The sequence below is a fragment of the Giraffa tippelskirchi genome, chromosome Y (assembly GCF_054371585.1).
Source record: "Giraffa tippelskirchi isolate mGirTip1 chromosome Y, T2T-mGirTip1v1.2.pri, whole genome shotgun sequence".
In the NCBI taxonomy this organism is placed as follows: domain Eukaryota; kingdom Metazoa; phylum Chordata; class Mammalia; order Artiodactyla; family Giraffidae; genus Giraffa; species Giraffa tippelskirchi.
The window spans coordinates 6311891-6325090 of NC_137290.1; the positions used below are offsets into that span (position 1 = coordinate 6311891).

Sequence of the window (13200 nt, forward strand, 5' to 3'; positions counted from 1 at the left end):
GGGGGATGCACAGGGTCCACGTGTCCGAGTCCTGTAGGGTCATGTTGGGGGTACCTGGGGTCCAGGTGTCCGAGTCCTCCAGGGTCAGGTTGGGGGTGCCCAGGGTCTGGATATCCGAGTCCTCCGGGGTCAGGTGGGGAGTGCCCGGTGTCCGGGTGTTGAGTCCTCCAGGGTCAAGTGCCAGGGTCCAGGTGTCCGAGTCCTCCAGGGTCAGGTGGGGGGTGCCCGGGGTCTGAGTGGGGTCAGGTGCCAGGGTCCAGGTGTCTGAGTCCTCCAGGGTCAGGTGGGAGGTGCCCGGGGTCCACATGTCTGAGCCTTCCAGGGTCAGGTAGGGGTTGCCCGGGGTCTGGATATCCAAGTCCTCCAGGGTCACGTGGGGGGTGCCCGGGGTCCGGGTGGGGTCAGGTGCCAGGGTCCAGGTGTCCGAGCCCTCCAGGGTCAGGTGGGAGGTGCCCGGGGTCCACCTGTCTGAGCCCTCCAGGGTCAGGTTGGAGGGTGCCCAGGGTCTGGATATCCGAGTCCTCCAGGGTCAGGTGGGGGGTGCCCGGTGTCCGGGTGTCGAGTCCTCCAGGGTCAGGTTGGGGGTGCCCAGGGTCTGGATATCAGAGTCCTCGAGGGTCAGGTGGGGGGTGCTCGGGGTCTGGGTGTCGAGTCTTCCAGGGTCAGCTAGAGAGTGCTCAGGGTCCACGTGTCCCAGTCCTTCCTCCTGGAACACTCACGCCCTTCCTACGTCGTGTGTGGCATCTTCCCAGAGTGTACAGAGTAGGGCTTTGAGTGGGGGGAACGCTTGGGGTGTCTAAGACTGTGCAAAAGTCCTTATTCAGTTGTTTTCTCAGCCGTGTCGGGAGCGACGCACAGACGTCTAAAATGATTAGGGGCACCTAAGATCGGAAAGGGGAAACCACTGTGATTTTTTTTTGTTTCGAGCGACGTTAAAAGGATGGAGAGCCAGCCAGGCAACTAGCGGTGGTGGGTGTTGCTTGCCGTGGGACCGGGCACTGAGCACTGGGTATGTTCCTCGTGCAGGTCCGGAGACTCGACCGCCAGGATATGGAACCTGAATGAAAACAGCAACGGGGGCTCCACGCAGCTGGTGCTGAGGCACTGTATCCGGGAGGGGGGCCACGACGTCCCCAGCAACAAAGACGTGACCTCGCTGGACTGGAACGTAAGCCGCCTCCCTCCTGGACACCGTCAGGGACCCCTGTGCGGTGTCCGGGACCCCTGAGCAGCCCCCGCGGCCTCGGCGAGGGCTGTAGTGTTGGGTGGAGCCGGGGAGGACCCCACAAAGGGGACGGGATTGTGGGTCAGCCCACCCGGGGCTCTGGGCGGACCGCCAGCCGGATGGTGTACAGTAAGCTGCACGTCGGCAGGAGGGGTCTGACGGCTTTATCGGGGGGCCTGTCATGTGGGGGTACCCTGTGAGGTGTGCCCAGGGAAAAGCTGACTTCCCACCCGACCCTCAGCATCTATGCCCGGAGACACACACAGCTTTCCAGCGTCTTTTCACTTTCTCTTTATCACGTTCTTTTTTTTTTTCTGGACTATACAGTTTATTTATTCATTTATTTTTCTGTTTTGCATTTTATTTTTTTTTAATTTACTTATTTTAATTGGAGACTAATTACTTTACAATATTGTGGTGGTTTTTGCCATACACTGACATAAATCAGCCATGGGTGTACATGTGTCCCCATCCTGAACCCCTTCCCACCTCCCTCCCCATCCCATCCCTCTGGGTCATCCTGGTGCACCAGCCCTGAGCACCCTGTCTCATGCATCGAACCTGGACTAGTGATCTGTTTCACATATGATAATATGCATGTTTCAATGCTATTCTCTCAAATCATCCCACCCTCGCCTTCTCCCACAGAGTCCAAAAGACTGTTCTGTACATCTGTGTCTCTTTTGCTGTCTCACATACAGGGTCATCGTTACCATCTTTCTAAATTCCATATATACGCGTTAGCATTACTGTATTGGTGTTTTTCTGACTTACTTCACTCTGTATAATAGGCTCCAGTTTCATCCACCTCATTAGAACTGATTCGAATGTCGTCTTTTTAATGGCTGAGTAATATTCCGTTGTGTATGTGTACCACAGCTTTCTTATCCATTCATCTGCCGAAGGACATCTAGGTTGCTTCCATGTCCTGGATATTGTAAACAGTGCTGCGATGAACACTGGGGTACACGTGTCTCTTTCATTTCTGGTTTCCTCGGTGTGTATGCCCAGCAGTGGGATTGCTGGGTCACATGGCAGTTTTATTTCCAGTTTTTTAAGGAATCTCCACACTGTTCTCCATAGTGGCTGTACGAGTTTGCATTCCCACCAACAGTTGATCACGTTCCTGTATGTCCTGTCACTTCATCACAAACTCTCCTCTTGTCAAAGTATCTGCAGCTGTTTTTCAAGGCTCGCCTAGGCCTCCCAAAGTCACACAGTAACTTTTCGTGCGGTGTCTTTTCTTGATGTCGTCAGTGGTGACAGGGTGCGCTGTGTTTTCCTCACCCCCTCACCTGATGATGATTTTGTGTGGGGGGGAGTCCGGGACCTCCCTGGTCATCCAGGGGTCAGGAGCCTGCACCTCTATCGCGGGGGCGCCGAGAGTGCGAGCCCTGCTCGGGTAATGAAGGTCCCGCGTGCAGCCTCTACTAAGCGTTTTGTGTTGATGTGTGTTTTTGGCCCACAGAGTGACGGGACACTGTTGGCTACGGGTTCCTATGATGGTTTTGCAAGAATATGGACGGAGGATGGTAAGTCCTCCTGGCCCCGCGTCCCGCGCATTAGGGTTGGAGGAGGAGGTGCTTCCAATTGTCATCGTCCGGGGTTACAGATCTGGCGGGTCTCAGAAGTCACCCTGCTTTCTCCCTGTTTGTTTTTAACCTACCAGGTAACCTGGCCAGCACCTTAGGCCAACACAAAGGCCCCATCTTCGCCTTGAAGTGGAACAAGAAGGGGAATTACATTTTGAGTGCTGGAGTAGACAAAGTGAGTGAGTGCGTCATTGCTGTCGTCTGTGTTTAATCCCTCGAGACACATCACGGTTTCTTGGAATTCTGAAAACTCGGCCTCCCGTTAAGAAATCAAAGGGGCCTTGTTTAGGTTTTGGGAGCTTCTATGGTTTTGATCTTCTGGAATTCTAGCAGCTTCCGAGTGAGAGACCGTCTACCATGATGAATCAACTATGGCGGGAGTCATAGCAATGTTCTTGAAACTGATACATTTGCAGGGAGGAAATTTAAGTTAGGGATAATGGCTTTGACCCCCGAGTGAGTGCTTAACCCAGAGTGGCTAACATGCGTTTCTCATCCATAAAAGCTTGTGGGTAAGTCGTGTTTACTTTTGCCCAGTGTATATTTAAGGTGACACACGGTAAGTTGTACAGTCCATGGGCTTGCAAAAGAGTCAGGCACGACTGAGCGACTGAACTGAACTGATAATAAGTTGTTACAACAACTGATGTAGTACGTGAAGTTGGGTCAGAATTGTGAAAGAGTTTATATATTCTCTGCCATGCCAGATTTGTGACTGACTCAGTTAAGAAAAAGAGTTCAGTTCAATTCAGTCGCTCAGTCATGTCTGACTCTTTGTGACCCCGTGGACTGCAGCACGCCAGGCCTCCCTGTCCATCACCAACTCCTGGAGTTTACCTAAACTCACGTCCATCGAGTCGGTGATGCCATCCAACCATTTCATCCTCTGTTGTCCCCTTCTCCTCCTGCCTTCAATCTTTCCAGGCATCAGGGTCTTTTCAAAGGAGTCAGGTCTTCGCATCAGGTGGCCCAAGTATTGAAGTTTCAGCTTCAACATCAGTCCTTCCAGTGAACGCTCAGGACTGATCTCCATCAAACAAAAAATTGCTGGGACTTCTGTGGCAGTCCAGTGGTTAGGACTTGGCGCTCTCACTGCTGAGGGCCCAGGTTCAGTACCCAGTCTCGGAACTAAAATCCTATAAACCACACAGTGGAGCGGGGGATAAAAATGTGAATTGGTCTAGAGCTTCCCAGATGGTGCTAGCGGTAGAGAACCCGTCTGCCAATGCAGGAAGACCTAAGAGACGCGGGTTTGATCCCTGGATCGGAAAGATCCCCCTGGAGGAAGGCATGGCAGCCCACTCCAGTATTCTTGCCTGGAGAATCCCCATGGACAGAGGAGCCTGGTGGGCTTACAGTCCATGGGGTCACAGAGAGTCAGACAAGACTGAACCGACTTAGCACTGGTGCTGGCCTGAAGTTTTTCAGACACAGTCAGTGCTGTCAGTATTTCTTCAGGAACATGAACATAGTTGATACAAAGTAGAACCAGTTCTTCCCAAAGGAAGATCTTTGTTAAAATGTCATGGACAGGGAGGTGTCAGGTTTCCAGTTTAGCTGAAAATTCCAGTTGAGAATTAATTCCAAATGTTTTGCATCGAGCTGCCCCCGGCTTCTTCTCCAAGTGTCTCCTCAACACTATAATGTGTTCATAAGCGTTCGTGACTTTCTTTGTCTTCGGGGGTGGAGATCTTTTTTTTTTTCTCTCTCCTTATATGTACATCAGTGCCAGACCCCAGTGGGACCCAGTTTCTCTCTAGTCTGAGTAGTGTCCCTACTTCACAGAGCGACGGTCAGGGGAATTTTCAGAAATAACCATTTCTGCAGCTTTTCAATTGGAGAATTGCTCCAAAACGGAGTTTTAGATATGCATTGTTTGTTTGTTTTTTGCAATAGTTTTTCATGTTTGGGACTTCCCTGGTGGGTCCAGTGGTTACGATTCTGTGCTTTCCAGTGCAGAGGGGCACATGATCAGTCCATGGCTGGGGAAGGAAACTTAAGAGCTCATGTCCTGTGCAACCAAAACTCTTTTCATTTAAAAAAGAAAAGTTTTTTATTTTTTTCAATGATAGGTTTTCAAGTTTGAGGATTAAGATGGGATTCCCAGCAAAATTGGTAGCTTCTTGCATATCAGTTACAGCTGCCATTGTTGTCCGGCAGAGTATAATAACCAGACACGTGTGGCTGAGCTCATAAATGTAATGTCTGGGTGAATTAAGTGTGTAAGACACAACCTGGATTCCACACCCTGGATTCCAAAGAGCGGGCGAAAAAGACGCGGGCCACGTGATACGAATGTATTGATTCGTGTTGAAGTGACAACATTTCGACCATATTAGAGTGAAATAAACTATATATTGTGAAAATCAGTTTTACTGGTTTCTTTTCTTTTTTTTTTTTTTTTGCGGAGCACAGACAACAATAATCTGGGATGCTCACACAGGAGAAGCCAAACAACAGTTTCCATTTCATTCCGGTGAGTACTTTTTTCTTTTTCTTTTTTTTTTTTTTACTTGTTTTTAATTCAAAAATAAGAATTCGGAGTCCTGAGAAGGGTCTCTTAAAGTAACGGTGAATGCTCGGAAAAAGGCATGCCTCAAGAGCAGTGCTGAGCGTGCGGGGTGGACGTTTGCTGACGCGTCAGGCGGCCCCGAGGTGATGTGTTGGCAGACAGCCGAGGGTCTCCCCTGCTGGGCAGATCCAGGTTCCTGCTGATGGTGAGAACCACAGGGCTGGCCCCCAGGACTCCCCGAGCCAGCGCGGCCCACCTCGGTGCCCAGGAGGGGCTCCAAGCAGGAGGGCAGGGGTGTGGTCCTGCAGAAGCAGACTGGGAGGAGAGGTCCCCCGCAGGGTCCTTGACTGTGACAAAGCACGCAGCCCTATGTTCCCTCCTGGTCCGGCCGGCAGACCCTGAGAGGTGCCTGTGCATACCTCGTCCCGCTGGAGGGGCAGTCAGCCCGGGTCTTCCCTGGCTGTGCTCGGGGACACCACGCTGCACACATCTCTGGGGGTGCCGGGGGTGTTTGGTACCGCTTTACTCTTAACAGCACTGATGAAGGTGGGAGTCGCTGAGCCTTTTGTTGAATTTCGTTTCTCCACCAGGAAGTGGACAGGGTTCCAAGAGCAGGGAGCTTGGTGGCCCAGCCTGTGAGCATATGTATGTGGGTCTGTGTGTGTGTGTGTTTCTGTGTATGTGTATCTGTCGCGGGGGAGGTCTGGGTATGTGTCTCTCTGTGGTGCGTCTCGGTGCGTGTGGAGCGGCTCTGTGTGTGAGTGTATCTGTGTGTGGGTGTGTGTCTCTCTGTGGAAGGGGTCTGTGTGTGTGGGTGTGTGTCTCTCTCTCTGTGGAAGGGGTCTGTGTGTGGGTGTGTGTCTGTGCATGAGAAGGTATATGTATATGGGGATCTGTGTCTTGGCGAGGAGGTCTGTGGATGTAGGTATATCTCTGGAGGGGCATCTCTGGTGTGGGTGTGTGTCTCTGTGGGTGTGTGTCTCTGTTTGTGGGGTCTTTGTCTGTTTGCGGAGGTGGGTGGTCTGTGTGTGTGTGTCTCTTTGTGGAAGGGGTCTGTGTGTGTGTGTGTCTGTGCATGAGAAGGGATGTGTATATGGGGATCTGTGTTTTGGTGGGGAGATCTGTGGGTGTGGGTGTCTCTCTGGAGGGGCGTCTCTGTGTGTGTCTCTCTCTGTGGAAGGGGTCTGTGTGTGGGTGTGTGTCTCTCTGTGGAAGGGGTCTGTGTGTGGGTGTGTGTTTGTGCATGAGAAGGTATATGTATATGGGGATCTGTGTCTTGGCGGGGAGGTCTGTAGGTGTAGGTATATCTCTGGAGGGGCATCTCTGGTGTGGGTGTGTGTCTCTGTGGGTGTGTGTCTCTGTTTGTGGGGTCTTTGTTTGGGGAGGTGGGTGGTCTGTGTGTGTGTGTCTCTTTGTGGAAGGGGTCTGTGTTTGGGTGTGTGTCTGTGCATGAGAAGGGATGTATATATGGGGATCTGTGTTTTGGTGGGGAGATCTGTGGGTGTGGGTGTCTCTCTGGAGGGGCATCTCTGTGTGTGGGGTCGGTGTCTGTTGTGGGGGGGTGGGTGGTCTGTGTGTCTCTCTGTGTGTGGGTCTGCGTGTCTATGTCCGCCTGTGTGTCCCCAGTGGGCAGAATGTACAGAGCATTCACCTCTGTCTAGCTCCAGAACATTCCTGTCACCCCATAAGGAGACCCCTTACCCGTTAAGAACGCGCTTTCTAGCGCCCCCTCCCCAGCCTCCGACAACCCAGTGTCCATGGTTTGACCTGTGCATGTCACCTCCTCCGAGCTGGCCGCCTGTGCCGTAGACCGAGCAGGCCGAGGCAGCTGAGCCTGGTGGATTTCTGCTGGGTTTGGACTGAGCCCCCTTCGGGGATGGCAACCTCACGATAGAGGCTAAGACCATCTCAAGCTTTGTTGTAGGGAAGGGACTCAGTGACGGGGCAGAGCCCTGCCAGGGTGCTGATTCTTGGTGCTGAGCACCAGCGTGCTCATGTGATGAGGGGACGTCAGTAACACAGACAGCTCTGGCTTCTGTTTTTTTGTCAGAGAGTCACGTGCCCAAGATAAACATCCAAAAGTTTCCTCTAACAGTTTTCGTCTTAAGGACTCCTGTATCGAGTCTTTCAGCAGGATGTAACATTCCCCAGAGCATTCCCAAGGTGCAAGGCTTTCTATCGCGTGGACCGCGTGTCTCTTCTGTCCTCAGGGAGCTTCTCACCTGCTGCCCATGAGATCGACCCGTATCCCGTTGCTGGGTCGGCTCTGGGTGTTATTTGCTTTCTCCATAGCATGAAGCGGTGGGGTAGAGACTGTGCAAGATGGAAGAGAAGGGAGCTTGCTGTTGTTCAAGCTGGAGGGACAACCGTCCTCAGCATGTGATGGGTTGGTCTCAGCAGTTGCCTTGCCCCTCCGGAGGTGTTCCCCATGAAGGCCTGGCAGAGGTGCCCTCGGTCACCAGGAAGCGTTAGGCTTCAGAGCCTAACAGTGTTCCACCGGTCAGCAATGAGAAAGAACAGGTTAAAAACAAGTGCAGGAGCTTCCCTCGTGGCTCAGACAGTAAAGAATCTGCGTGCAACGTAGGAGACCCAAGTTTGATCCCTGGGTCGGGAAGATTCCCCTAGAGAAGGAAATGGCAACCCACTCCAGTATTCTTGCCTGGAGAATCCCATGGACAGAGGAGCCTGGCGGGCTACAGTCCATGAGATCGCAAAGAGTCAGACACGACTGAGTGACTCATAAGATGGGTAATACCCAAAGGCTTGGATAGGTGGGGGTTCTGCAGTTTGGGGAAAAAAAAAAAGTCAGACTCCAAGGATCACATGCTGGGTAAGACACCATTTATATCACAGCCCAGGGAGGGGATGGTGGGCCAATAACACGGCCCAAGGGAGGTGCTGGTGGTGTTGGAACACGCTTGTGGCTCTTGACCGCAGTGGTAGTTACACGGATCGGCCCGTGAGATGAAACACTAGGACCCCGCACACACAGCTGGATCTGGACCCATTCACCTTCCAAGTCCGGCCCTGTACTGCAGGGCCATGACATGCAGCCAGTGAGTGAAGGGTTCAAGGTAGAGCCTTTCTGTAACATCTCTGCACCTTCCTGGGATTCCATTTGTTGTTATTGTTCAGTTGCTCAGTTGTGTTCAACTCTTGACCACCCCGTGGACTGCAGCCCGCCAGGCCTCCCTGTCCTTCGCCATCTCCCGGAGCTTACTCAAACTCATGTCCATTGAGTCGGTGATGCCATCCAACCATCTCATTGTCTGTTGCCCCCTTTTCCCCCCACGTTCAATCTTTCCTGGCTTCAGGGTCTTTTCTAATGAGTCAGTCCTTCCCATCAGGTGACCAGAAGTACTGCAGCTTCAGCATCAGTCCTTCCAGTGAATATTCAGGGTTGATTTCCTTTCGGGTGGACTGGTTTGATCTCCTGGCTGTCCAAAGGACTCTCAAGAGACTTCCCCAGCACCACAGTTCCAGAGCATCAATTCTATAACCTTTTCTCAATTAAAAGTTAAAAGGAAAAAAAGCAAAGTGAAGCTTGACTGTTACCTGGAGCGTTGCTGACGGTTAGACGTCATTGGCCAAGTGTGAGCAGGTCATCCAGATCCCCTAGAACAGCTGAGCCCTGTTACATGTCAGTCAGCCACACTGGATCATGACGGATCGGGGAAGGCAGGGTCCCAGCAGCGCAGTGGACGCAGACTGAGCGCAGTCAGCTGAGTACACAGCGTTCTCCGTTTAGATGGCCGGGGCTCAGCACACGTTAGTTTTTACGGCCGGGTGCCGCTCACCATCCCCGGAACTGCCTGCTAGATTGTCACCCTTCCAGGCGTCTTAATTGCACGCCCGAAGGAGGAGGCCGGCCCGGGAAATCTGTGACTTGGCTGGTGCGTGCGGTGTTATAAACAAGGGCAGCTGCGGGCTTTGCTTCCACGGTCCCAGGATCGTCCTGCTGACTGAGCAGATCCGGCCCCTTCATTCCGTTGGCCGCGCGTGGCAGATTCAGTGAGAACCGTGGGCCTGTGCTGAACCGCCCCCCACTTCGTGGGTTGTTGAGAAAAAGCCAGCATTGCCTCTCGGTGAAACCCTCCCGCCACAAGCTCTGTGAGGGGATGGTGCTAGACGTGGAAGCTCGTGGGACCTGCCCTGCAGTTCTGGAAGGCAGGAGGGTGGATGGGGTGCACCTCTGGTTTGAAGGCTGAGGTCGGGGGCTTCCCTAGGGGTCCGGTGGTTACGAGTCTGCCTTTGCGAGGCAGGGGGACCCGGGTTTGATCCCCAACCCGGGAAGGTAACTGTATGCTGAGGAGCAAGTAAATGCGTGCCCTAAAAGTACTGAGTCTGTGCTCCCCGACAAGAGAAGCCGCCCCCATGAGAAGCCCGCACAGCAACCAAGACCCAGCACAGCCAGAAATTGTGTTCGGTTGCTCAGTCGTATCCGACTCTTTGTAACCTCTTAGACTGCAGCATGCCAGGCTTCCCTGTCCTTCACTATGTCCGGGACTTTGTTCAGACTCTTGTGCATTGAGTCGGTGATGCCATCCAACCATCTCATCTTCTGTCATCCCTTCTCCTCCCGCCTTCAATCTTTCCCAGCATCAGGGTGTTTTCCCGTGAGTCGGCTCTTCACATTAGGTGGCCAAAGTATAAATTTTAAAAAATTAATAAATATATGTTCAAGGCTAAGGACGGAAGGGGGGTCGTCCTATTTGTCATCCTGAGTGAGCTGGATTCTTGTCCCACGTCAGTGCTGACTTTTGTGTAAGAAACACACGCGAGACAAAGTTAGGTATTTATCAGTTGACAAAGATCTGAGCAGAGGCTTGCAGGACTTAACCCTCCTTTTCCGTAGAAGCAGGGACGTGTCCGGAGAGAACAAGGCCGAGTCGTCTCCTGGGGATGATGGCAGAAGGGAGGAGAGGGCCATCACGTCCCCCAAACCCTCCAGAGGTCTTCAAGCCAGCGGCCCCTGAGGAAGGCCGAGGACCTAGAGACGGTGTCCATCCTAAGGCCACCTGTCTGCCCTCAGATGTTCTTGTCAACTCAGCATCTTCAAGTTGTAGGACACAGTTAACGGGTTGCGGGGCATTTTTTTCAACCCTGATACCTTGAACATGGGGCTTTGCTGGTGGCTCACATGGTAAAGAATCTGCCTGCAGTGCGGAAGACCTGGGTTCCATCCCTGGATCAGGGAAGATTCCCTGGAGAAGGGAATAGCAGCCCACTCCAGTATTCGTGCCCGGAGAATCCCACGGACAGAGGAGCCTGGTGGGCTGCAGACCAGGGGGTCACAAAGAGTTGGATATAACTGAGCGAGAGGCTGTGTGCTCAGGGCACCCAAAACATCTACTTTGGGTGATGCTTTGGGCGGGGTTCTCTCTCTGGAACCGTCCGGTTATCCTTGCAAACATAAAGGACAGGCCCCAGGGTCTGTGACAGACTGAGGCCGTGTTGGCGCTGTGAGAGTTGCTCTATCACCTCCTTCATTTTCTCAACTCTGCGGCTGCTACCTCTGAGCCATCTGAGCTCTGTGCACACCGGCTAAATGCCCGTGTCGTGCCCTGTCGCCCACCCCTCCGCCCTTTGCTTCTCTGCAGCCCCTGCTCTCGACGTGGACTGGCAGAACAACACTACCTTTGCGTCCTGCAGCACAGACATGTGTATTCACGTCTGCAGGCTCGGCTGTGACCGCCCCGTCAAAACGTTCCAGGGACACACGGTAAGTGCGGGTCCTGACTGTGGGGCCTCAGGTTCATGAAGGTGTGTGGGGAGCTGGGAAACCGGCTAGGCCCTGCCTAGGGTTAAAAGCCTACTGTGACTGCTGGTTGATTCTTCTACAGCCTCCTCGGGGCTATCATAGCTGCCTCCGGTGGTCAGTTATCCACCTGGGTTGGCAGGTTTTTTTGGATTTTTTTTTTTCTTATTTTTTTAAATTATCTGCCATGAGCCAGGTGTTGGATTTTGCAAGAAAGACTTTAAAGTAGCTATTATAAAAACGTCTGAGGACATAAAGGGGGGGAAAAAAAAAAGTAAGAAAATGACTTTTAAAGTCAGCTTCGAAATAGCTTACTGCGTTTATACTGGTCTCTAGGTAAATTCATTTGGCTTCCTTCTTAGATGTGATTTTTGTGTGTGTGTGTGTGTGTGTTTTCCCCTTGGAGAAATACGGCTGAGGGTGGCTGGTTGTGTAGGGCCTATGACTGTGCACTTTGTATCAGGGAGGAAGGAGAAAGGGGAAAGGGAAATATGCCTGAAACCCGGGGTGGTGCTTGCTCATCCAGGGTGAATGCAAGCAGGCTTCTTGCAGAGAAGACAGAGCGCTCCTGCCCCCTGCTGGAAGGTTGTGTTAGTTCAGTCCGGTTTAGTTGCTCAGTCGTGTCTGATTCTTTGCCTCTCTGTCCATCACCAACTCCCGAGTTTACTCAAACCCATGTCCATTGAGTCGGTGATGCCATCCAATCATCTCATCCTCTGTCGTCCCCTTCTCCTGCCCTCAATCTTTCCCAGCATCAGGGTCTTTCCCAATGAGTCAGCTCTTCACATCAGGTGGCCAAAGGATTGGAGTTTCAGCTTCAACATCAGTCCTTCCAATGAACACCCAGGACTGATCCCCTTCAGGATGGACTGGTTGGATCTCCTTGCAGTCCAAGGGACTCTCAAGAGTCTTCTCCAACACCACAGTTCAAAAGCATCCATTCTTCAGTGCTCAGCTTTCTTTATAGTCCAGCTCTCACATCCATACATGACCACTGGAAAAACCATAGCCTTGACTAGACGGACCTTTGTTGGCAAAGTAATGTCTCTGCTTTTTAATACGCTGTCAAGGTTGGCCATAACTTTTCTTCCAAAGAGTAAGCGTCTTTTAATTTCATGGCTGCAGTCACCATCTGCAGTGATTCTGGAGCCCAAAATAATAACGTCTGCCACCGTTTCCACTGTTTCCCCATCTATTTCCCATGAAGTGATGAGACCAGATGCCATAGTCTTAGTTTTCTGAATGTTGAGCTTTAAGCCAACTTTTTCACTCTCCTCTTTCACTTTCATCGAGAGGCTCTTTAGTTCTTCTTCACTTTCTGCCATAAGGGTGGTGTCATCTACATATCTTGAGATTATTGGTATTTCTCCCGGCAATCTTGATTGCAGCTTGTGCTTGATCCAGCCCAGCTTTTCTCATGATGTGCTCTGCATATAAATTAAATAAGCAGCATGACAATATACAGCCTTGACATACTCCTTTACCTATTTGGAACCAGTCTGTTGTTCCATGCCCAGTTCTAACTGTTGCTTCCTGACCTGCATACAGATTTCTCAAGAGGCAGGTCAGGTAGTCTGGTATTCCCATCTCGTTAAAAATTTTCCACAGTTTATTGTGATCCACACAGTCAAAGGCTTTGGCATAGTCAATAAAGCAGAAGTAGATGTTTTTCTGGAACCCTCTTGCTTTTTCAGTGATTCCATCTGATGTTGGCAATTTGATCTCTGGTTCCTCTGCCTTTTCTAAATCCAGCTTCAACATCTGGGAGTTCGCAGTTCACGTATTGTTGAAGCCTCACTTGGAGAATTTTGAGCATTACTATACTAGCGTGTGATATGAGTGCATTTGTGTTGTAGTTTGAGCATTCTTTGGCATTTCCTTTCTTTGGGATTGGAATGAAAACTGACCTTTTCCAGTCCTGTGGCCCCTGCTGAGTTTTCCAAATTTGCTGGCATATCGAGTACAGCACTTTCACAGCATCATCTTTCAGGATTTGAAATAACTTGACTGGAACTCTTATCACCTCCACTAGCTTTGTTGATAGTGATGCTTTCTAAGGCCCACTTGACTTCACATTCCAGGATGTCTGGCTCTAGGTGAGTGATCACACCAT

At 51.6% G+C, this 13200-nt stretch overlaps 1 protein-coding gene across 9 annotated transcripts in view; it reads left to right on the forward strand.

The window, feature by feature from the left end:
* LOC145537845 (F-box-like/WD repeat-containing protein TBL1X) overlaps window positions 1-13200 on the forward strand; it is a 247994-nt gene that overhangs the window by 224761 nt on the left and 10033 nt on the right. For all 9 annotated transcript variants that reach the window (XM_081568790.1, XM_081568786.1, XM_081568793.1 and 6 more), the window contains 5 exons: window positions 1027-1168; window positions 2694-2757; window positions 2895-2992; window positions 5233-5293; window positions 10930-11051. In XM_081568790.1, the coding sequence (XP_081424916.1) occupies window positions 1027-1168; window positions 2694-2757; window positions 2895-2992; window positions 5233-5293; window positions 10930-11051 (487 nt within the window). The remainder of the gene's footprint in view (window positions 1-1026; window positions 1169-2693; window positions 2758-2894; window positions 2993-5232; window positions 5294-10929; window positions 11052-13200) is intronic.